General features: G+C 40.3%; 6 protein-coding genes and 2 pseudogenes across 9 annotated transcripts; 1 reads left to right on the plus strand and 7 right to left on the minus strand.

The window, feature by feature from the left end:
* Window positions 1-261: 261 nt before the first annotated feature.
* On the plus strand, window positions 262-4750 carry LOC104773456 (uncharacterized). 2 transcript variants are annotated; one of them, XM_087487556.1, is made up of 15 exons: window positions 311-451; window positions 555-735; window positions 925-975; window positions 1073-1273; window positions 1375-1473; window positions 1561-1616; window positions 1829-1940; window positions 2052-2231; window positions 2323-2556; window positions 3031-3204; window positions 3284-3484; window positions 3569-3694; window positions 3803-3964; window positions 4060-4158; window positions 4241-4750. In XM_087487556.1, exons 2-15 carry the CDS (start codon window positions 604-606, stop codon window positions 4475-4477), a joined length of 2064 nt encoding a protein of 687 aa, XP_087343682.1. In that variant the 5' UTR covers window positions 311-451; window positions 555-603; the 3' UTR covers window positions 4478-4750. The 2 variants fall into 2 exon arrangements, with proteins under 2 accessions (XP_010496372.2, XP_087343682.1); XM_010498070.2 differs by having other exon boundaries at window positions 262-735.
* Window positions 4751-5099: 349 nt separating this feature from the next.
* On the minus strand, window positions 5100-7086 carry LOC104773457 (putative FBD-associated F-box protein At5g53635). The gene is made up of 3 exons (XM_010498072.3): window positions 5905-7086; window positions 5664-5804; window positions 5100-5564 (listed from the first exon to the last, which is right to left on the minus strand). Exons 1-3 carry the CDS (start codon window positions 6856-6858, stop codon window positions 5271-5273), a joined length of 1389 nt encoding a protein of 462 aa, XP_010496374.1. The 5' UTR covers window positions 6859-7086; the 3' UTR covers window positions 5100-5270.
* Window positions 7087-7637: 551 nt separating this feature from the next.
* Window positions 7638-8048, minus strand: LOC147949037 (uncharacterized). Its single transcript, XM_087469763.1, has one exon. The coding sequence runs from the start codon at window positions 8046-8048 to the stop codon at window positions 7638-7640; it is 411 nt and encodes a 136-aa protein (XP_087325889.1).
* A 3121-nt stretch (window positions 8049-11169) lies between these two features.
* Window positions 11170-13479, minus strand: LOC147949038 (uncharacterized). The gene has a single exon (XM_087487576.1). The coding sequence runs from the start codon at window positions 13477-13479 to the stop codon at window positions 11413-11415; it is 2067 nt and encodes a 688-aa protein (XP_087343702.1). The 3' UTR covers window positions 11170-11412.
* Window positions 11170-15675, minus strand: LOC104773458 (putative FBD-associated F-box protein At5g53635). 2 transcript variants are annotated; one of them, XM_087487586.1, is made up of 5 exons: window positions 15595-15675; window positions 14310-15278; window positions 14080-14220; window positions 13718-13985; window positions 11170-13640 (listed from the first exon to the last, which is right to left on the minus strand). In XM_087487586.1, the coding sequence occupies exons 2-5, from the start codon at window positions 15255-15257 to the stop codon at window positions 13624-13626; spliced, it is 1374 nt and encodes a 457-aa protein (XP_087343712.1). In that variant the 5' UTR covers window positions 15258-15278; window positions 15595-15675; the 3' UTR covers window positions 11170-13623. The 2 variants fall into 2 exon arrangements, with proteins under 2 accessions (XP_087343712.1, XP_087343709.1); XM_087487583.1 differs by having other exon boundaries at window positions 13589-13985.
* Window positions 15676-17451: 1776 nt separating this feature from the next.
* Window positions 17452-20929, minus strand: LOC104773466 (putative FBD-associated F-box protein At5g53635; annotated as a pseudogene).
* Window positions 20063-22167, minus strand: LOC147949039 (putative FBD-associated F-box protein At5g53635 pseudogene; annotated as a pseudogene). Its single transcript, XR_015573966.1, has 4 exons — window positions 22057-22167; window positions 20903-21845; window positions 20672-20812; window positions 20063-20579 (listed from the first exon to the last, which is right to left on the minus strand). The product of XR_015573966.1 is annotated as a putative FBD-associated F-box protein At5g53635 pseudogene (transcript).
* A 333-nt stretch (window positions 22168-22500) lies between these two features.
* Window positions 22501-24586, minus strand: LOC104773469 (F-box/FBD/LRR-repeat protein At1g51370-like). Its single transcript, XM_019242668.2, has 4 exons — window positions 24483-24586; window positions 23370-24271; window positions 23142-23282; window positions 22501-23049 (listed from the first exon to the last, which is right to left on the minus strand). Exons 2-4 carry the CDS (start codon window positions 24243-24245, stop codon window positions 22705-22707), a joined length of 1362 nt encoding a protein of 453 aa, XP_019098213.1. The 5' UTR covers window positions 24246-24271; window positions 24483-24586; the 3' UTR covers window positions 22501-22704.
* Window positions 24587-24715: the final 129 nt, after the last annotated feature.

Here is a 24715-nt window from a genome sequence, read left to right on the forward strand (position 1 = left end):
AGAATATGACATATATTTTAGAATATGATAATATAATAACAATACTACTATCTTTAAATCAAAAAAATAAAATAAACAAAAGCAATCTTTTCCTTCAATAAATCACTACTTAATGAAATATATGATATGGTTTAATCATCGACAGTCACTTTCGTCATATATCGATCTTATTCCCATCCCAATTCTCAAAAGACATCAATGACGCTATGAGTAAACATGCTCATTGGGCTATTAATGGGCCAAAGATAACTCGGCCTAATAGGCCCAAAAGGACCTGAAACGTCATCTTCACTCTCACGAGTAAGAATTTGCCAAATGATTGATTCTGTAAATTTCAGAACTTTCCGAGTCGTCTCGTCTCTCTCTCTCACCGTTGTTCGTCTCTTCTTCGTCAAACATTTCCACCATTTTCGTTTCTTCAACCTTTCTTCAGCTCCTAACTTCGTCAATCGTGGGTTTTTATTCACCAATCTTTATAAAATTTCTGGGTTACAACACTCTAGGGTTTTTTTCTTGAGTCACATTTCCAATAAACCCTAGTTTTTTTCTTCCAGTGCGATCAGTAGTAGTGGAATTGGAGTCTCTTCGGTGATTTTCTTAGTAATGGATACCGCTTCGAGCGCAGCTGCAACTCGTGGCGGTTCCCTTCAGAATCCGTCGCCGACGACTCCATCGAGGAAAGAATGGCGTGCCGTTTCGGATTCACAAAACGTTGGAGACGGTTCAGATTATGTGGTAAGGTTTTAGCTTCTGGGTTATGTTTATGTTTAGAGGACTGAGTAGACTGAATCTGAAAGTTTTGATTTTTTTTTGTATATACTATTTTATCTGTTATGTTCCAATGTTTATGCTGAGAGTAAAGTGATTTGCTTTTGGTTGTTTCCTTGTTCATATTTTGATTGTCGTTGTCAAAATTTGTTGCAGGATTTGGAACAGTTGAAGCTGAACCGGACGGATGAGAGAACGATTTATGAGGTTAATTATTTCTGGCTTGTGATGTTACTTAGTTTTTTTTCTGTGTACTTATTGGAGAGTGGAAACGAGATTTTTATGGGGGTTTCTTGTTGAGCAGAATGGAAGAGAGCAGGATGGTTTCTCAGATAGTGAGATGTTGCAGCAACAGATTCTTAATGTTTCTAGGAAGAAAGGAGAACTTCAGCAGTTAGAGATTGAGCTTCGAGCTCAGATGTTTGCGAGACATGAGATCATGGAGATCCAGAGCAACTATGAATCTCAATTCACAGAGTATGCTAATGCTGCTGCTAGAATGCAGGTTAGGGTTTCAGTCCAGTCCCCTGATATAATAGCATGGTTTTTATATCATCGAGCATTGTGTTGCATGGAAGTTAAAGGAATGTTGTTGATATTTTTTAGGAGCAACTTCATGAGAAGGAGCGATCTATTCGGGAGGCAGAGAGGCAGTTAGAAGAGAAAGACAGAGAGCTACATGCGATTAAGCTGGATAATGAAGCGGTCTGTTGGTTTATATATGATTACTAGATTATTTTCTGATGTAAATCTGAATGACTTGTTTCTAAGTTCTTTTTGTTCTGATGCTAGGCATGGGCCAAAGAGGGTATCCTAAGAGAACAGAATAAAGAACTTGCCACATTCAGGTGCTGTTAATTCCTTAACTCGTTTTCTCTTTGTTAAGTTCATATGAGGTTTCCTATTATACTGATCTGTTAGTCTTGTATCTTATATAGGATTCTGCTACTTTTGTTTTAAAATTATAGTATCCGACCTTCGATTTCTTCTTGTATTAGACGTTTTAGGCATGAGGGTTTGGTAAGTTAACACACTACTTTTTTCCTTTCTTAATATGCAGGAGAGAGCGTGATCATTCTGAAGCTGAGAGGTCCCAAAATATACATAAAATATCTGAACTTCAGGAGCATATTCAAGAAAAAGAGAGCCAGCTCAGTGAATTGCAGGAACAAGTTAGTTTTCCCTTCTTTTTGTGACACAATCAAATCTTTCAGTTATATATCATTGTCATTTTTGAAATTCTATTCTAATACACTAACACCTTATGCTTAATGGCTTTGTAGAATAGGAATGCTCAAGAAACTATCTTGTACAAGGATGAGCAACTAAGAGAAGCGCAAGGTTGGATTGCCCGTGCCCAAGAGATAGATGCTTTACAATCATCTACAAATCATTCGTTGCAGGCTGAATTGCGAGAACGTACGGAGCAGTATAACCAGCTCTGGCATGGTTGTCAGAGACAGGTCAGTTTCCAGGATATCTTTCAATTCCTAATTGGTTTTCCTTGAAATGAGTCTACTCTAAACTTATGTTGTTCCTCGTAATTGACTTCAGTTTGCGGAGATGGAGAGATTGCATGTGCATACAGTGAAACAGCTTCAGCTTGAGCTAGCCAATGTAAAGGAAGCAGGTGGTTCCAGTGGTGCCTCACAGACTATTCAGAACAGCGGGAACCAATTTGATGCTCATGGAAACAGCTCAGAAAGTGCAAACATTAGTGTCCGTTCAAATGGAAAAAGCTCAGATAACATCTCATCTTTTACTTCAACTGATGATAAGGCTACTCAGGTACATCTCTGTTTCTGTTAATTCTCTTGAATAATTTCTCTCTGTTTGGCGTTTTGTGTTGGATTTACAAGATGATATCTTATCCACAATACAATGTTAGCATGTGTTGAGATGAATCTGTACATTTGCTTATTCAGTTGGGTCTCGTCAGCCTATTAGTTGTTAAACATTAGATGTTAAAACTGTTAAGCGAATATAAAATAATCGGATATCCCCAGCAGCCAAAAAGTACAGTGTTGGAAATCAATAAGGACAGCATAGAAGTTCTGTGATCTTGTATTTTGAAGTATTTGTTTCATTACTTGTCTATTCAATTTAATGCTCTGATTCTTCAAGATTCTATATTTGTCATGCTCCACATCTTATTTGCTATTCAGTCCGATGGCTTGTATTCTTGGCGATTAAATAATCCTTGGTAAAATACTTGTGATGGCTTATAACTGTAACTGCCTTTTCTCTTGTAATTATTTGTAGAACAATCGTGTTGATGGGGTGTCATCTTCTAATCTTGGAACGTATGGGTACCATCAAGCGGGTCAGATGACCCCTCTGCATTCTATTTTCATGCATCAACAAGAGATTTCTCAGCTTGTTCAGCCTCAGGTCCCTTCACCTCATTTTGCGCAATCAGTGTTGCTGCAGCAAAACGTGTGTGAGCTTAAGAATGCATATCTTTTCATTTTTTTTTATAGTTAATGACCATTGTCTTTCCTGCTTTTATTTGTAGGCTGTACCAGTTAATTCCCAGATGCCTACACAGAATCATGTGCATCCATCTGAAGGTGTTCATGGCTTGGTAAGTTCTGATCTGAAGAGTGAATATCAAGTGCCTGCCAACGGACAGTCCTTTGGTCAAGGGTATGGAGATGTTCAAACTAGCCAAGGAGCACAATACGGAAATACACCATCGTCCACTGTGAATGAACAGGTAGGGAATGTTCTTATTACGTTGTGGAGTTATACATGTTCAATACGATATGTCGATACCATCTTAGAAAGTACTCGTTAACAGGCAGTGGAATCTGGCAATGGAGATTATAATGGATCTAATCACTTAGAGAATAACTTTCAAGACATTTCTTCACAGTTCCGTGATGCGCTAAGGCTTGATTCCCATACCCATAATCAGAAACCCGAGGTATGCAATGCTCATATTACCTAGCAATTTTTCTTTTGGCTTGTAGAGCCTAGTTAGGTTAGCTACAGGGAAATATTTTCTGAATGTGTCTTCAATTTCTCTCCCCAGGAAGTTAATGGCCAGGTTTCACCTGATGAACACAATGGTGCCCTATTCTCATCTGGGAAACCTGAGAGGAACTCAGAGAGTACTCTGCTTGATGAAAGGTCACTTTTGACATGCATACTCCGAACTATACCAGCTGGTGGAAGAATCCGAATTAGTTCAACGGTGAGCAAATTAATTGTAACCACAATGAGTCTGAACAATTTAATTACTTTGAGAAAGTGCTTTCATATAATGTCTGTTTTATGTGTGATATACAGCTTCCAAACCGTTTGGGCAAAATGCTAGCCCCTCTGCACTGGCATGATTACAGGAAAAAGTACGGGAAGCTGGATGATTTTGTTGCTAGCCATCTTGAGGTCTGTGTGTCTCATACCAATGACTAAACAACTCATGTGTTCTTCTTAAAACTTCAAAATGCTAAACTGGTTTTGGCTGCAGTTATTTGTGATAGAGGATGACTACATTCAAGTTAGAGAAGGAGCACAGAAAATTGTAGCAGCATCAGCAGCAGCAGCCAAAGTGGCAGCAGCAGCTGCAGCGTCGTCATCCCCAAACTCCATGTATGTGGCTATGACTCCTATGGCTCAGTCTCAGGGGTTAAAGAAGAATGACAACACAGTTCAAAGAGGTAGGCAGAGCTCTGATTATATGGCGAAGCAACAACGCAAGGTCTGATTTTACAAGTCAAGCTTTAAAGTGAAAGGCATAGAGTGAGGCGAAACAATCTCCTATCTTGCTTTCATTCTTCGGTGTGTTAATGGCTAATGCTCGAAGCTAAGATATACATTCAATTTTACTTCTGCGGTTCTGCCCTTTGAATAGTATCCGTGGCCAAAATCAACAATGTTAAATTTACATGCTTAGAGTCGGCCACTAAAATTCAGTAAAGAACCAGCAAAACTCAACGCCTACCATCATTTAGAAATTTACATTTGAAATTTTTGCCTCCTTTCTTAACTCATCAAAACAGCAAAAAGATGACTCATTTCTTAACTCATCTGATTACATCCTTTCACATGTATATAGACGAATCAAAACCTCTTAGCAATTGTCACGCTACAAATCTATTCATCATTTAGCAAGGCAGAACGGTTGTGCAGTGGAGATCTGTGCACGTGATTGTGTCGATTGCAGAGGAGGTAGCTTTGTGGTGGCTTCGTCAAGTTGCAGAGCAAAGACCCTTTGTCAAGTTGCAGAGCAAAGACTCTGTTTTGACCAGAGTCTCTCTTTTCCTTTTGTTGATTTGAACACTTCTATGTTAACTGGAGTCTGAACCTCTGTTTTTTGACTAGTGTGGTTTACATGTTTAGTTTAAATTAGAACTGATATAAGATCCATGGGCTGTCAATGAATTCAGAAACAAGTAGCGAAAAAACAAGGAAGAACGGAAGCGAAACCACCCATGTTCACTTTGTCTTTTCATAACACAAAACCTCAACAGTGTTCTTTCTACACTCTTTTTAACCAATCAGAGAAAGACGACTTCACATTCTGTAGAGCGTCTTTTGATTTTGAGGAGCTTCTTGACAAAGTCATCTTGAATCTGAATTGCATCATAAGGCAAAGGCAGAGTGAGTTTCTTGAGGACAGCAGAATTCTTTAGAAAGTACCTTACTAGCTCCATTTGTACACCAAGTCCCCTGATTGGCACTTTGAAATCAACAGACTCGAGAGACGATAGCAAACACTGAGGCACATGTGAAAAACTAAAATGATTCATCTCCTCGGAGCACGTTTCCTCAGAATCATCATCATAGCATACCTGAGGATAAGAGAGATGGATTAAAACGGAATGAAAAGATAGATACACAAAATCTTCATAGAGATTAAAAAAAACTTATTCGGTTTAAAACATCCTAACCAAGATGAGAAATTTCAAGTTTGGGAAGCTCTCAAGAAAGGTCGGTAACCATTTCGAATGGTTATAATAGAGAGCTACTTGCAGGCGGGACATGCAACCAAACTGAGGCAGTGATTCTAGTTTCGAGTATTCATAGAGGAGCTTTGAACAAGAAAGAAAAACAAATGTGTGTCAGAAACTCTCATTATAGAAAAATGTAATGTCCCAATATCAGAATTTGACTATATATATATATATATACCTTGAAAGTGTCTAGATGTATGAACATATCCCTGACCTTCGAAATCTGTGGGAGAAAGTTACGCAATCTTTTCTTCTTAGATAGATATGCTTTGTCAAAAACCATACCAGACCGGAGACGAAGATCTAACTTAACATTGGAATCCATATCGGTTATTACAAACCTTTCCGACAAGTTTTCATCAATCCTCAAAAACCGTAGCCGAGGAGTATCAACCTCAACTTCTGATCCAAGATGAAACAGAGAAAAACGTAAACTTATAACAACCCTCTTCAACGACTTAGACAACACCCGAAATACTTTAGCTTTACAACTAACACTTCCCTTAACCTCCAACTCTTCCAAGACAGGGCAGGACGAGACAAGTCTCTCAAAAGTGGTCTCATCCGGATAACAAACAGTATTCAAATGCAAAGTCTTCAAGCAAGGCAAAGAAACAAAGTCCCCATTAGGCAATGCCACCAGATGAAGTTTTAATGACACCGATGACTCAGAGTTACAAACGCTTAACGGCATCACATCAAGACAACTGTTTAGAGGGAAACGAACGTATAGATGTTGAACCTTACGTTTGATAGCAGCATCAATCCATGATGTGAAACAAGAGGAATCGTAATCATCACCGTTTATAAATCTAATATCAGCTATGATTAACTTGAGTTCGTTTATGTGTGAGACTCTACTGGAATCGAAGAACCTGTTACCGTAACACGAGAAGGCACTCAAATCTGGGAGTTTTCTTGAGTTCAGTTCCAAACTAGGAACCCAAAGCCAGAGAGTCTTCCATCTTGTGGATAAGACGCTTGTTGAAACAGCTTCTTTTGTTGGAAGATGAGAAAGTATGTGACATATTAAAGGATCAGGTAGTTGGCTTATTCGATCTTCTTCCTTCAATCTTCTACTACGATTTGATCCTTTAAAACGAGCCTGTTTCGATTTCCTTCTACCAACCATTTTTGTTTTTCTTCTTATGGAACAAAAACGGCGTAGTAATTAAGGAAACATTTCAATCAGGAAACCCTAGAATAGTGATCTCAGACAATTTACCTAAGTGCGAGAGAGAAATTATGATGAATCCGTAAGGTTTTTGAAACTTGAGACTGATTTGGTGAAATCTGTGTTGCTACTTGTGCGAGTTCGTGAGAATTAGTGAAGAAGATGCTAAGATTGGTTGTGTTGTTTACAGTTAAATTGGGCCTATTGGGCTTAAGTGGTGAAATCTTGTTGCAACTCGTCCGGACGTATTCGGAACCGGTCTATACCAGACCATTGTATTTAGCGTTTAAGTATAATTAATTTAGAGCTTATGTCACCAATTTAATACGTGCCTCAGTGGTTCGAATTGGTACTATCATTGTGTAGTGAAGTTGTCGGCTCTTCCCGTGAGGTAATTTAAATTACCTTTTTTTTTTTTTTTTTTTTAACAACAGCATACAAGATTGACTCAAACAAGTTAATGTGAAGGTAGATCATTAACATAGGTAACTAAGTGCGGAACTGTGCGAACGCGGCGCACTAAGTTGTCCGCTTTAGCATTCTGGGAGCGAGGGACATGGAGCAATGTAAAAGAAACAAACTCTTCTTGATCCGCCTGTATGTCCTCCAAATAAGGCGTGAAAGCTGGCCACTCAGCAGGCGAAGACACTATCTCCACCAAAACAGAGCAATCGGTAAGAAAAACGACTGAATGATTATCTGCCCCAATCATGCAGCGCATTGCCCAAATAAGGGCTTCAAAACTCTGCATGAAGAGGAGATAAACTGCGACGAAGATTTGCTGCTCCCATGGTAGGGGCTTCTCCTGAAGGTGAAATGCAGAACCATCCTCGACCAGCATATTGATCCGTCGATTTCCATGAACCATCAACATAACAAAGGTAACTATCACGAGCACCAGAAGTAAGAGTCCGAATTCGTCCCTCATGAGCAAGCGCAGGGTAAAGAGCCAGTTCAGGCCTTCGATCCTCCTCTTGAGCCAAAAACCAGGCTTTGGCCTCGTCCTCCGCTATACGCAAAAGCGCAAGGGGATTCAAATCCAAATTGTTAAAAAGTTTATCATTCCGGGCCTTCCAAATATACCATAGAATCCATGGGAAAATCTCCTGGGAAGGAACAGTGGTGAAACGCCAGAAAAGATAATCCATATTTGTGAATACCGATGCTGTCGGAAAAAAACCGATGGCCGTCGGAAAGTGAGATAAAGCCCATACCTGCCTGGCTGGGGGGCATTCAAAAAGAGTATGATTAATCGTCTCTTCTTGAAGACCGCAAAGTCTACACGTAGCATCACAGCTTAAACCCCGTCTGCGTAAACTAGCAGTAACCGCAACACATCCCGAAAGGACCTGCCACATAGTAGTTTCGGGGGACACCGGATCTGCCACACTTGCTTCTGCAAAGGGACACAATCGGGTCCAAAGACCGGAATCGGCACTGGCTCCGAGGAACTGGACCGAAGTAAATTATACCCTGATTTAACCGTATATTTACCACACTTGGTAAAATGCCAACCCAACTAATCCGGTTTATCCGGTTGTCTCAACGGTAAGGCAGAAATTATAGCCACATCTTCTGGTATAAAAGTGGACGTAAGTTGGGCTAAATTCCAGGAATTAGAATTCCTGTCAATAAGGTTTTTAACTCGAAGCAAGGGGTCAGAAGGGAACCCTATGCCAATTGCTGGTCTCGGGGATTGGGCAGGGATCCAAGGGTCATTCCAGACGGAGATGGAAGCACCAGATCCTACCCGTTTAATAAGTCCTTTATTAACCAGAGAGCGAGCAGAAACTATACTCCTCCACCCATAAGATGGGGAATATGATTTTATGGGATCCAGGGGATCCGAGTGCCGGTAATAACGGCCTTTAAACACACGCGCAAATAAAGAATCCGGAACAGTAACCAAACGCCAGAGTTGTTTCGCTAGTAAGGCTGTATTAAAATCATCCAAACCGCGAAAACCCAAACCTCCGGCGTCCTTTGTACGGCAGAGTTTGTCCCATGCCATCCAATGTAACCCACTAGATAAGCCAGAAAAGCTCCACCAAAAATTAGAGATTGCACTCATCAACTTCCTCGTGACTGTTTTCGGTATCCGAAAACACGACATCACAAAAGTTGGGACGGCCGTAGCAACAGATTTTACCATAACCTCCTTGCCTCCTTTCGATAAAAGTTTAGTGGGCCACCCACCCACCTGGGTCTGCAACCTATCTTGAACAAAGGAAAAAATTTTCGTCTTTGCCCCACCTAAGCTCTCCGGAATGCCCAGATATGAACCCATGCCCCCCAAATTCGAAATCCCTAATACATCCTTTAACTCTTCCCGAAGGGCTAAATCCACCGTATGACCAAACTGGACAGAAGACTTCTGGAAGTTGATTTGTTGCCCGAAAGCGCGATCATACTTCCGAAGGATCCCTAGAACCACCTCGCACCGCTCCCTGGTTGCCTGACAGAAAAAAAGACTATCATCCGCGAACAGGAGATGAGATATGGCAGGACTCGCTGTCGATACCTTGATACCCGTAATAAGTTTCCTCTGTTCCGCTTTACGGAAATGTGCAATAAGCACCTCCGTGCAGAGAATAAAAAGATAAGGGGACAAGGGATCTCCCTGTCGCAGTCCCCTACCAGGAAGGATGGACCCATATGCTTGGCCATTTATCAGTACTTTATACTGGACCGACGTGACACACCACATTATCCAGGAAATCCATTGTTCGCAAAAACCAAGCTGACGTAGCAGTAATTTGACAAAAGACCATTCCACCCGATCGTAAGCCTTACTCATATCCGTCTTGATTGCCATAAACTTCCCCTTACAAGAAGGATTAGTGCGGAGCCCATGGAACATCTCCTGAGCAATCAAAATATTATCCGAAATTAAACGCCCTTCCACGAAAGCCGACTGTGTCTCCGAGACAAGCGAAGGAAGCACAGTACGCAACCGTTGACAAAGAACTTTTGAAATAATTTTATACCCCACGTTACAAAGACTGATAGGACGTAACTCAGTCATCCGAGTTGGTTTGTCAACTTTCGGAATGAGACAAAGATTAGTCATATTTAGTCTGTGATCAAATACCCCTTCCTGAAAGAAGGAGTTAACCAGCAGCACTAGATCCGCTTTAACCGTGTTCCACGCCTTCTGGTAGAACAGAGCAGTCATCCCATCCGGGCCAGGGGCCTTATCAGGATGCATCATAAATAAAGCAGTTTTAATCTCCTGTTCAGTAACCGCACGAGTTAAAGCAGTGTTTGTCTCTGGCGAAATAGAGGTAGGAACTTCACTCAACATTTCTCCAGTTCCGATGGATCAGAAGAAACAAATAAATGTTGAAAATAAGAAACCGCAATATTTTGGACGGCATGGTCCTCCGTCACCCAGATATCATGCTGGTCATAAAGTCCCACAATGCGATTTCGAGCACGTCGCTGTTTTGTTTGTGCATGAAAATAACTTGTGTTATGATCACCAAAACGCATCCAGCGACTCCTGCTTTTCTGGTACCAATACACCTCTTCATCCCTATAGGCCTCCCTTAAACGCCAAGTTAGATCCGTAAGTACATCCACTGGAGTACCATCATCTTCCTGTGCGACCGCAAGTTTAGACTTTAAGTCCTCAATAGTTTCCCGCCCATAAGGCACTTGCGCTTTCCTCCATCGAGAGATAGTACGACGGCAAGCCGTAATTTTATCGACCAGGTTGGGATCGGATGTGGAATCCGCCGGACGATCCCACCCCTCAGCCACCACATCAAGAAAACCTTCCTTATCGAGCCACCGTCTATCGAATCGAAACGTCGGGATCTATCCTCAATAACCGCAACCAGGGGTTTATGATCCGAAGCAATCATTGATAAATATTCCGTGAAGGAATCTTTGAACAAATCATGCCACGCCTCATTGGCTAACGCCCTATCCAACCGACACCGTATCGGCTTCTTATCCTTCCATCCTCGCCACGAAAGGCTATCCCCAAGAGCTGGGAATTCCAGTAAGCCACAATGGCGTATCATTGTATTAAAAGGCACAAAGGAAGAGGCATGGCGAAGTTTGCCACCTCTCTTTTCGTGGTTCCCTTTTAGTTCATTAAAATCACCAATTAAAAACCAAGGAGCATCTCTATTCAGACCAATCCTGGTTAAACGCTCCCAAACCAAATTACGGTTCTTTGGAACAGGATCACCATAAACAAAAGAAAAGTAAATTAATTGGCCTTTGTAAACCACTTCCACATCAATAAGTCTATTGGATTCATGTAAAATAGAAATATCATTATTATTATCATTATAAAAAAGTGCAAGACCACCACTACAACCAACAGGTTCAACTGTTTTGAAATGCGAATAACCAAAATGCCCAACATAAGAATGCAAACAAGAAAAAGGTTGTCTAGTTTCTGAAAGAAACAAAAAATCTGGCCAATGCTTTCCCAAAGATCCCGGAGGTACCCTATAGTTGCCTTGTTACCAAGTCCTTGACAATTCCATCTTAACACCTTCATTTAGCAACTCTTGGAAGTGGTGGTTTAGGACCACCATTTGCCCCCTTGTCCATCTCTTGTGGCTTAGGGGGAAGCGACTGACCAAAGGCTGTAGAAACCTTTGGGACCGGACGCTTGCGAGGGGTTCGAACGTAAACATTCAATTTCTTGGACCCAAGTAGACCCTTTCCCTTGCAAAGTTTTTCCACCACCGAGGACGAAGACGCAACAATGTTCGAATCCTGCTGAGCCGCATCCATCCCTGTAACCTCAATATCCTCCTGAGCATCATCGGGCTTCAAAGGAGACTCCTCCGGATCCCCTCCAACCTCCTCCATAGAGACCTCTTCATCAGAACAACATTCAATCAAAACATCAACCTTCATCGGGTCCGCTAGCCCATTCCCATCAACAGAAAACTCCTCAGACACGCCAGCAGAGATCGCAGGAACTACAACCGCAGGACCAACAGGAACAGGAGGATCATGAGCCGAGACCGTAACTGCAGTACCACCCAAAACAAGCCCCTCAATTGCGGGTGACAAACTGTCGCCCCCTGCATCCTCGTCGACATCCTTATCCGCAACCAAAGCAATTGCAGCTGTATCGACCTCCTTCTTACCCAGTAAGTCCACCGGCTCCTCAGGCAAAATCCCCAAAAGAGGAGCCTCAACAGAGGACAAAGTTCCTTCCGCTGCTGGACCAGTAGAAGGCTGTGATGCCACCAATCCCACCGCTCCACCATCCTCACCCTCCTGAAACAAAGCCCTCCGCGCCACTGGAACAGTCTTAACCTCTCCCTCTTCTATCTGGGCGACAGACCCATCAGACACCGTACGATTGTCCATTTGAGAACCAGATGCCTTAGCACTCGCCCTACTATGCCTATACTCATTGTATTGCACATACGACTTGAAGCAGCGTTGTTTGGCCAGCGGTTCGCCCGCTACAGTATCAGACCGAGGCTTAGGACCCCTACCAAACTTCCCTTCAAAGGGTCGTTTGCCATCCAGTTGCGACCCCTCACGACCAAGCGGGCCTCTAGGACCCCTGCGGGAACCACCGTTGTGACTATCATGACTTGTCCCAGGCTGTCTATCCGCTTTGACAGCTCCCTTGTAGCTCTGGAGGCGGCGATCAGCATCATCCCGTGGTAACACCATCGGAGGCAGAGTAGGCTCCTCCAAAGGCGGACAATGCTTGTCATCATGACACAGACTAGAACACTTCGAGCAAACCCCATACAAACGTTCGTAGCGGAGTGAGACAGTAGTTTCCTCTCCGGTAAAGAATTCAACCTCGGTCTCGAAACATAAAGGTTTGAGCCCATTCACCATCACCTGAACACGACCGCCATCGAGGTCCACCTCCACCACAGTTCCCAGCGCTTCTCCAATGCTGGTGAAAGTTGGTACAGCCCAAAATTGAACGGGCACCCCCATGACGCGAACCCAAAAAGTCAGAGCGGAGGGATACAAAGGATCAACCGTCGGACTCCAGCGAACCATGGACACCATCCATTGATCAAAATGAAAGGGCACCAGCTTCATAACTCCATCGATATCAACTTCATCATCAAAGTCGAATTGAAACTTGCCCATCCCGAGATCAGCACCGACCACTTTACCCTCCAAATTCCAGAAACGGGGAAACATCACAAGAAGTGACTTCATGTCTTGAGCCCTCGGGTTCAAGCACCGACCCACCACCGTCTTTGAATAGCCTTCGATGAGCGCCTTGTTGTCAAAAAACGGGATTTTCACCTTACGTTTTACCGCCGAGGAAATGCTAGCCACACTGGAGTTGTTACCCATAATCGAACTCTGAGACATCTCAAAACGTGTTGTAGCGCGTAAGATAGCACTAACACAGAACAAATGAAGCAAATCGAGAACAAGAAACACAAATGATGTGAGGGGATATGTTATCCCAGCAATAGAAGCCCTTTTATACTCGAAACATGGAGATATGGTCCGTATCGTCGTACCAAAGGGAATCATAAAGGAACGTATCACCCGAAACCGCGTATCCCGGAATCTCCCATTAAACGCTTGAAGCGAAGAAATCAAATCCCGCGAAACCATATCAAAGAACCACTGTATGACCCTCGATATCGATCTCTCCCGTATCTGAATCAGATACCAATCATTCGTTTTTCCTTCCGGAGATAAAGAAACAAGGAATCCCCATAAATTGAAATCTTGAGAATGATCCGATGAATAAGGAACTCATGAAAAGACTATACCTACATTAACCGATTTAACCTGTCAAATACAATCTCACAACATGTTTCCCTCTACTTTTTAACAATGACAACCTCACATTTTATAGAGGCTCTTGGGATTTCCAAGATTTTCTTCGAGATTTCATCCTCTGTTGTTGAATTAGAATCCAAATGTAGAGTGAGTTTCTTCAGGATAGCCGAATTCTCTAAGAAGTACCTTACTAGCTTGATTTCTGCAACATGTTCCGAGGTTCGCACTATGAAATCAACAAACTCAAGAGACGACAGCAAACAACGAGGCGCATGTGAAAAACTGATATGATTCATCTCCTCAAAATGCATTATCCCATTATCATCATAGCATACCTGAGGATAGAAGAGAGGATTAAAACGCAATGAAAAGATACATAGCATATTCATAGATAATGACAAAAACTTATGGGGTTTAGAAAATCATCACCATGGTGAGGGATTTCAAGTTTGGGAAGCTCTCAAGCAAAGTTGGTAACCACTTCCACAAAGAATAATAGAAGGCTACATGCAGGCGGGACATGTAACCAAACTGAGGCAATGGTTCTAGTTTTGAGCATTTAAAGAGGAGCTGGAACCAGAAGAAGAAAAAAATCATGTGGGTCAGAAACTTTCATGATAGAAAATGTAAATGTCATCAAATACCGAAATTGACAATACCTTGAAAGTGTCTCGATGTATGATCATATCCCTGACCTTTGAAATCTTGGGGAGAAAACTGCGCAATCGGTTTCTCTCTGATAAAGCTTCTCTTTCATTAAAAAGCAAACCATAGCCGAGATGAATATCTAACGTGACGTTGGAATCCATATTGGTTATCAAAACTTTTTCTGATAAGTAATCATAGATGCTGAAAAAGCTAAGTCGAGGAGCATCAATCACAATTCCTGAACCAGAACGACGCAGAGAAAAGTACATCCTTGTGGTGAGCTTCTTCAACGACTTAGAGAACACCCGAAAGACATCCATCTTAGAACTAATCTCTCCCTCAATCTCTAACTCCTCGAGGACAAGGCAGGATGAGACAAGTCTCTCAAAAGTGGCCTCATCGGGAAACCAAACAGAAGTCAAGCGCATAGTCTTCAAACAAGGTAAGGAAACAGACTCGGTATAAGGCAAGGCCACCATATGAAGTTTCAAGGAAACCAATGTCTCACAGGTAGAAAGGCTAAGGGGCATCATCACATCAAGACAAGGAAAATGAACATGTAGACGTTGGACCTTACGCTTAACAGCAGCATCAATCCATGATGTGAAAACAGAGCCGTTATCATCTACTCCATCTACAAAACTAGTATGGGTAATAGTTAACTTGAGTTTGCGTATGTATGAGACCCTGTTGGAATCGAAAAATCTGTCACCAAGACTCATAAAGGCACTCAAATCTGGGAGTTTTGTGGAATCCAGTTCCAAAATAGGAAGCCAAAGCCAGAGAGTCCTCCATCTGGTGGATAAAACGCTAGTCTTAACACTGTCCTTTGTGGGAAGATGAGAAAGAATGTGACAGATCAAGGGATCAGGTAACTGGCTTATCCTATCTTCTTCCTTCAATCTCCGACTCAAGTACCCACTGGAACAAGACTGTTTCGATTTCTCTCTATCAACCATCGTTATGTAGAAAATGTTAATCTGCATAGCAAAATTGAAAAAAAAACGAAAGTTTCAGAGAGACGAATTGGACTTACGGAGACACACAAATTGCAAGTTACGATCAAACCCTAACCAAACATTTCTATCGGGAAACCCAGTCTAATATACAAAAAAAAAACCTAGAATTGTTGTAATCTCAGCAGCAGACATATATATATATATATATATATATATATATATATCTCAAAATCAAATCTAGCTCAAACGCAGCAGAGACACAACAAAATAACAAAGAGAAGCGCTGAAGAGATAAATGTACAAAGGAACGAAAATGCTTGAAGAACGAGAGACGAACCTCAGTGCGAGCGAGAGAGACGAGTCCGTACAGTTTGAAATTTCGGAGACTACTTTACTGCTGATTTGGTAACTTTGTTGCAACTCGTGGGAGTGAAGAAAAAGATTGGGTTTATTTCTCCGTTTCTAGTCATTTTGGGCCTATTGGGCCCAAAATATAGGATCCATTACTGCTGAACTTTTGTCAATCCATTACTCAATAAAATATAGGATCTATCTACTGTCGGATTTCAATTTGTATTAAGGGCGGACTGAACTTTTGTCAATCCATTACTCAATAAAATATAGGATCTATCTACGGTCGGATTTCAATTTGTATTAAGGGCGGACCGGTTTAAACGCAGCGTTTGCGGTTGCGGTTGCGGTTGCGGAAGATTGCGGAAGCGGGTGATTGCGGTTTCAAATGTTATTAAGATTTTGAATGACTGGTTTAGCGTTTTAAAATGGATGCGTTTGCGTTTGCAGGAGTTTTACGACTGGTTGACCAGCGGTTACAATAGCGGTTAAAACATAATAAATTTAATATATAATTACAGAAATGTTTTAAAACACCAAAAATTTATTAAACTTGATTTATAATTAAAAATCATTAAAAATACTAAAATAATTATTCAAAAAGCAAATAAATTTCATTTTGAACCACTTATTACTTTATGCATTTAGCTTTTCATCCAAAATTTAATCAAGTAATGTGATAAATGATAAAACATATGCTTTAGATTATAGATGTTCTTTGTTAAATCTCACAAACTCAATAAATTTCTCACATTGAATTACAAGGCCAAGATAAATTAATTATGTAAGAGTTGAGAAGAGTCATTGGTGATTTGTTTTAATATTTTCACAAATAATATTATTTTTCCAAACTTCTGATGTAATATCATATTTATTTAAATTTTTTTGAACTTATGTGCAGTGTGCCAATAGTTTTATATCATGTTTTTCGGGTTTTTGTTAATTGGAATCTTATTTTATTGTAATTGTTTATTTTCTAATCTCTTCAATCGTATTTGTACTTCATTTTTTCTCATCCTTAATGGGTACTATGGTTAGGTTGAAGATATAAGAAAAAATATTTTAGTATTTTTAATTTGTTTATTTTTTTTTGGTAATCATTGGGCCACAACTGGCCGGCCCATTAGCCAAATTCCTACATTCGTAGGAACCAGGACTCGATCCCGAGTGGATGGTGCCTTCTACAAATGGACTTACCTCATGCCACTACACTAAGGTCACTTCACTATTTTTAACCGCAATCACAATCGCAATCGCTCGCAAGCGTTTGCGAGAGACAGCTTTTGGAATTCAGCTGTTGGGAACGGTTGGAGGCAGTTGGAAGCTATACAGAATGCTTTGTGTGATTGGTCCCAACCGCTAGCAAACGCAAACGCAAACGCAGCGTTTGCGGGAGCTAGCGGGAGAACCAATCAACACCTAAGTAAAAGAGTAAATTTTCTAAATAGATGGTTTAGAGAAGTGTTGCAACATATTGCAAAGTTAGACACCATCTCCATCCGCCATGAACAGAACAAAGTTGCATATACAATGTTAGGAAAAACAAAGAGCCTACCTTAGGGGATACTTCTTATGAATCTTTTCGTTTGATCCCTGATTGTATTTTTCTACTATGTTTAAAACAAACAAACAAAATAAGCAACAGCATTGCTTAACTTGGGAGGGCAGTTTGGCAACCTTTATAGTCTCTGGAGACGGACGAGTAACTAAAAACTGGCTACCGAAAACAATAAGACCAAAAGATTCTAAACAAAAGAAGCACGAACAAAAGCTTACACCTGCATTTCTTGTACGGTAAGAGCTTAAGCTTTACATGTTCTCTCTCTAATACTCTCTACATATATCAATATATGACGACTTTGCATGAGGTAGAGCGTCTTGGGATTTTCAGGAGAGTCTTGACGAGGTACTTTTCATTTGTACAATAGTAATTCAAACGTACGGTCAGTTTCTTGAGATTTGTTGAATTCGTTAGTAAGTGCATTACTAGCTTCAGTTCTGCATCATGTCCTGAGAAGCTGGTTTTGAGATCAACATACTCAAGCGACGGCAACAAACACTCTTGCACAGCGGAATAATTGAATCGAAGCAGCTCTTTGGAATTCATCTTCTTAGAGTTAGTATTCCATATCTGACCAAGAAAAAGAGATGAGAAAAGGTAATGAAAACATAGGTAGGTAACACCTTTCACATAAATGAGAAATAGGGTTAAGGCAGATCATCACCAAGATAAGTGACTTCAACTTTGGGAAGTTTTTTAGAAAGGTTGGTAACCATTTAATATCAGATACACGAAAAGTAACACGCAGGCTGGAGATGTCACCAAACTGAGGCAACGGTTCTATTCTCGAGTATTCACAGATGAACTGGAACCAAAAATAAAAATAATGTAGTTCAGAAGCATTCATGATAGAAAATGTATATATCTCATATACAACCGGAATTGTCATACATACCTTGAAAGTGTCTCTACACAAAGTCATGTCCCTGAACTTTGAAACCCCGTGGAGAAAACTGCGGATACTACTTGTCCGCGATGAAATGCTTGCTTCATCCAAAACATCCAAACCAAAGGACAGAGAGAGATATACCTTGGAATTGGAACCCACATCGTTTATTATAAAACTCTCTGACAATTTATGCTCAAAAGGCATAGTCGAGGAGCATTAATAACAAATCTTGAACCAAAAAACTTTGGCATCATCGTTATGTCTGTTATTATTCTGAGCTGCTTCAGTGACTTAGAGACCACCCGAAAGAGTTTGACATCATCATTCACACATCCGGAAATCATCAACTCTTCCAAGACAGGACAGGAAGAGACAAGTCTCTCAAAATTGGCCTCTTTGCCATACCAAATATTTTTCAAACGCATAGTCTTCAGACAAGGTAAGGAAACAACCTCGACATCACCCAATGTTACATGAAAGAGTTTCAAGGAGACCAGCGTCTCACAGGTGTAAAGGCTCAGGGGCATCACATACGTAGGACCGGGAGGAAACCAAGCATCTAGATGTTGGATCTTACGCTTAATTATAGCATCAAACCATGGCGTGAGATAAGAGGGAGCCTCATCTGCATCTTTCCTAAACAACCGACTCTGCCATGTTTTAAGAGTAACAAACTCGATTTCTTGCATAACACACAACTCGATCTCTTGCAAAAGTATATAAAATAACAACAACAGTTTAGATGACAATGACTTGCTGGACACACAACAAATATTTGCTAAACCAAATTAAAATCGAGCAGGCCTAAACCTGCAATTCATTATCAATAGCTAGTAACTCGATTTGACTTTGCTAAGAGTTTTCTAAAACCCGAACAGATATAAAGATCAATGTGTTATTACACAGTCATATTATAACCTAAATCAAGTAATAATGAAAAAGATAAAATATGCAGAATCTTCGAAGGAATGAAAAAGTTATTGGGTTTGGCAGATCATCACCAAGATGAGAGACTTCAAGTTTGGGAAGCTTTCAAGAAAGGTTGGTAACCATTTCAAATGGGAATAATAGAGCTCTACTTGCAGGCAGGACATGTAACCAAACTGAGGCAGTGGTTCTAGTTTCGAGTATTCACAGAGGAGCTAGAACAAGAAGGAAAAACTGATGTGGGTCAAGAAACATTCATGATAGATTATGGGAACATATGTCGAATATGGGAACTGACATAGATGATACCTCGAAAATGCCTAGAAAACTGTGAAAACTATTTCTCCTGGATAAAACATCTGCTTCATCTGAAAATAAACCAGAGCCGAGATTAAGATCTAACTTGACATTGGAATCCATACTGGTTATTTTGAAGCTTTTTGATAAGTTATCAGAGATGCTCAAAAAGCTTAGGCGAGGGGCATCAATCAGAATTCCTGTATCAGTGATACAGTATCACCCACAGAGAAGCGTATGCTTATAGTGAGCCAGAGCGTCCTCCATCTGGTGGATAGAACGCTTGTGGAAACAGATTCTTTTGTGGGAAGATGAGAAAGAATCTGACAGATCAACGGATCAGGTAACTGGCTTATCCTATCTTCTTTCAATCTCCGACTCAAGTACCCACTGGAACAAGCCTCTTTCGATTTCTCTCTATCAACCATCGTTATGTAGAAAATGTTAATCTGCATAGCAAAATCGAAGATAGGATCTAATATAATTTGTATGAAGATTTGATGAAGAGTAATTTTCTATGAAGATTGTGTTGCAAGTTGCGACTTACGAGTTAAGACTTAGACAAAAGATACGAGTTACGAAAGTTAGACTTAGACACCGTCTCCATCTGCCATGAACAGAACAAAGTTGCATATATTTTAGGAAAAACAGAGAGAGAGCCTACCATGGTGATTAGTTCTTTATTCTTATGAATCTTTTCGTTTTGATCCCTGCTTGTACCTGATGCCTAGTTATATCTCAATACCATTTCATGAAATATGATTTCTAAAACAAACAAACAAACAAATAAGTAAAGCATTTAGTCATTTACTTAACTTCTTAGATATGTTGCAACCTTAATAGATTTGTCTCTACAGATGAACGAGGGACTTATGGTTGGCTACCGAAAACAAAAACAAAGAGACCAACCGATTCTAAACAAAAGAAGCACAAACAAAAGCCCCTACACCTGCATTTCTTGTACGGTAAGAGCTTAAGCTTCACATCTTCTCTCTCTAGTCGTTACATATGAATATATGACGACTTTGCATGTGATAGAGCGTCTTGGGAGTTCCAGGAGAGTCTTGACAAGGTACTTTTCATTTGTACAATAATAATTCAAACGTACGGTCAGTTTCTTGAGATTTGCTGAATTCTGTAGTAAGTGCATTACTAGCATCAGTTCTGCAGGATGTCCTGAGAAGCTGGTTTTGATATCAACATACTCAAGCGACGGCAACAAACACTCTTGCACAGCGGAATAATTGAATCGAAGCAGCTCTTTGGAGTTCATCTTCTTAGAGTTAGTATTCCATATCTGACCAAGAAAAAGAGATGAGAAAAGGTAATGCAAAGATAGGCAACACCTTTCGCAGATCATATGAGAAATAAGGTTAAGTAGATGATCACCAAGATAAGTGACTTCAAGTTTGAGAAGTTCTTTATAAAGGTTGGTAACCATATCAAATCAGATAAACGAAAAGTAACACGCAGGCTGGAGATGTCACCAAACTGAGGCAACGGTTCTATTCTCGTGTATTGACAGATGAGCTGGAACCAAAATGAAACATAAATGTAGTTAAGAAGCTTTCATGATAGAAAATGTATATCTTATAGTCAACCGAAATTGCCAATACATACCTTGAAAGTGTCTCTACATAAAGTCATGTCCCTGAACTTTGAAATCCCGTGGAGAAAAGTGCGGATACTACTTCTCCGCGATGAAATGCTTGCTTCATCCAAAACATCCAAACCAAAGGACAGAGAGAGATCTACCTTGGCATTGGAATCCACATCGTTTATTATAAAACTCTCTGACAATTTATCACTGATGCTCAAAAGGCATAGTCGAGGAGCATTAATCACAAATCATGAACAAAAAGACTTTTGGATCATCGTTTCGTCTGTTTTTATTCTGAGCTTCTTCAATGACCTAGAAACCATCCAAAAGAGTTTGACATCATCATTCACAGATCCGGAAATCTTCAACTCTTCCAAGACAGGACAGGAAGAGACAAGTCTCTCAAAATTGGCCTCTTTGCCATACCAAATATATTTCAAATGCATAGTCTTCAGACAAGGTAAGGAAAAAACCTCGACATCACCCAATGTTACATGAAAGAGTTTCAAGGAGACCAGTGTCTCACAGGTGTAAAGCCTCAGGGGCATCTCATAAGTAGGACCTGGTGGAAACCAAACATCTAGATGTTGGATCTTACGCTTAATTATAGCATCAAACCATGGCGTGAGATAAGAGGGAGCATCATCTACACTTTTCTTAAATCTGATTCTAACAATAAATAACTTGACTTGGTGTAAGCATGAAACCCTATTGGAATGGAAAAACTTGTCACCAAAACTCCTAAAGGCATTGAAATTTGGGAGGTGCCAACATGCCAAATATAAACTAGGAACAAAAAGCCAGAGACTTTTCCACCTGGTTGACAAAACGCTTGTCTTAACAGTTTCCTTTGCGGGAAGATGAGAAAGTATCTGACATATCAAAGGATCAGGTAACTGGCTTATCCTATCTTCTTCCTTCAACCTTTCGGAACAAGCCATTTGTTTTCAGAAACAACGAAATCTGTAAACAAATAATCAAAAAAAAATTGTAAATGCAAGTTTCAGAGAAACCATATTGGATGAAATTGCCGCCAAAAACTCTCCTTTAGTTCAACTTCAAGTGACGGAGGCTAATTACCATTTACCCTAGTCAGGTTAGGGTTTTTACAAGTCTTGCGAAAATGATTTCTACAACAGCAAAATAAGGGAAAAAGTCAGAAAAAAAGAAGAACCTGCAGTGTTTTGACCGGACTGAATCCAAGCAATCACTTGCCGGAACTATATATCGGATAATTACGCCGACGAGAGAGAGAGAGAGTACACTTCTGTGAGACTGTGAATCTGTGACTATAGGTGTAAGTTAATAATAATAGTAGTAAAAATAGCGAGTATACGTTACACAAAAAGCCCAACGTGGCCCAATATATATACTGAGGGAAGCACAAATACACCTTTTGACTCTCAAACATTTTCGATTACTTGGATACAAACTGTCAAACTGAGTCTCTTGACGATTCCTGTGAATATAGAACTGTACTGACCTAGATAGAAACCTTGAAAGCGTCTAGATGTATGATTATTATTACCTTGCCTTTGATATAAATATTTAGCTTGGGATTACAATCCAAGTTCGAACATATTCCTGCAATTTGACAATTCTTTAACAAGCCAACAGCTGTCAAAAGAGCTTTATACATTTTTTTAAAAGACCTAATTAGTGTTTGAACAATTTGTGGAGATAACCATCAAATGGGAAAGAAAGTTGGTAACTGGTGACTATTACATGAGCAGCAGCAACCATCAAGTAACATAAGAAAGACTTTAAACTGCAATATTTGCTTTTTGGCAAAAACGCCTAAATACATCCTCCTCAAAATCAACTAATTTAACGACCCAAAAAGATCATACCAGGTATTACCGATCTTACGAATGAGTGAACAATGGAGTTGACAGACGCTAGAGCATCTTGGCATTGTAAGGAGTTCTTGAAGGAAGGCACACTTAGCCTTTTCGGCATAGTAAACATCGAGCCTTAATTTCTCCAGGATTTTTGAATTCTTCAAGAAATATCTTACTAGCTCCAGTTCTCCTTCATACCCTGCGATCGAACGTTTCCATTCCACAAACTTGAGCGATGATACCAAACACTGAGGCACTGTTGTTGAAAACATCAGCTTTGGTTCTGTCTTCTTCTTACCACGCATGGATTCGTCCCTAACCAATTTCTGCAAAAACAGAAGGAAACAAATTGACTAGATACACAAAATATTTTCATAAACAATAAGCATAAATCAGAGGGTTATAGTTATTTCATTACCATTACTAAAGATTCCAGTTTTGGGCAGCTCTCAAGAAGGGTTGGCAACGTTTCAAGATCAAATTTAGAAAATTCAACATTCAAGCGGGATAGGTCACGAAACTGAAGCAGTGGTCCCGATTTCGAGTATTGAAAGATTCCCTAGTAACACAAGTAAACAAGTAAAGGATGAATGTTATGGTGAGATGAGAAACTTCGTATATATGCTTAAAGAGAAAAGATGTATACCTTCCAAATACCATTACTAATAACTAGGTCCCTGACCCTTGATATGTCGGTGAGTATGTCATGAATCATGCTGCTACTATATGTCTCATAGCTAAAGGGGAAATCAATATCTAGTCTGGAAGAGGAACCCAAATTGACGATCTGAAAGTTCTTTGGTGAGGAGACTGAAGTCCTCAAACACTGGAGTAGAGGAGCATCAATCACAACTTGGGTGAACTGATCATATATGCAGATTCTCTTTAGCGTAAGAGAGCGCAATTGTAAAACATTTGGCTTGTCAACCTTCTTGGAATCTCTGAAGATGGTTAAATCTTCCAGAACAGGAGAGCCTGAGATAAGTTTCTGCAACGTGGTCTCATTGGGATAGGTATTATGTAGTAGATGCATGATCTTCAGGCAAGGTAAGGAAACAAACTCAGCATTAGGCAAGGTAACCTCAAAGAGTCGTAAGTGTACCAGCGTCTCACAGGTATATAAACTCAGGGGAATCTTATCATCTCCATAAATATCAAGATGCTGAATCCTACGCGTAGTCACAGCATCAATCCATGACGCAAGATCATACATACAATGACGATAAAAACTTAAGCGGAGTTTGCGTATCCATGACTCCCTGTGGAAAATAAAAAACCTTTCAACAAAACTCACAAAGTCATCAAACTTTGAGAATGAGATGAAGCCTAAGTCCAATCCAGGAACAGATTGCCAAAGATATCTCGATCTTGTGGACAAAACGCTTGTTCTGACAGCATCCTTGGTAGAGAGATGATAAAGTATTTCACATATCAAAGGTTCCGGTAACTGGCTTAACCTATCTTCTTCCTTATGTGACGCTTTTTTGTGACATATTTTGGTTTTCTTCTTTCTATCCACCATTGCTCTCTATCTTACCACTAACTAATCTGCATCATCAAAATTTAAGGAAAAAAAAAGGTAATTAAAAATTGAAGAACTAATCCGCATCATACAAATCAAAATTCTCAAAAAAAAAAAAAAACAGATATCGACTAGTGTAAGTGTTTACAAGAAAACACATGCAAGGGACTGAACAAATTAGGTTAGGCTTTTCAATGTTTCTGAAGATGACTAGACATCAAGAAGAAGAAGACGCACCGGAGTGGAATTTAACGAACACAGGCAGATCAAACCTATTCGTCTTCCTCGTGTCGAAGAGACTTCTTTATCGCCTTTCTTACTCCCACTGTCAATTGATGATGACTTTCCAGTTTCCTAGTGGCCCTTTCTTACTTTTACTACTGCAGTGCCTTTGGAAAAAGTGCATGAACGCCTTACCGTTTTTTACCTCTTTCTACAAACGCCTTGCCGTTTTTATCTCTCCGTTTTAC

This window comes from Camelina sativa, chromosome 2, assembly GCF_030686135.1.
Source record: "Camelina sativa cultivar CO46 ecotype springtype chromosome 2, ASM3068613v1".
Classification (NCBI taxonomy): Eukaryota; Viridiplantae; Streptophyta; class Magnoliopsida; order Brassicales; family Brassicaceae; genus Camelina; species Camelina sativa.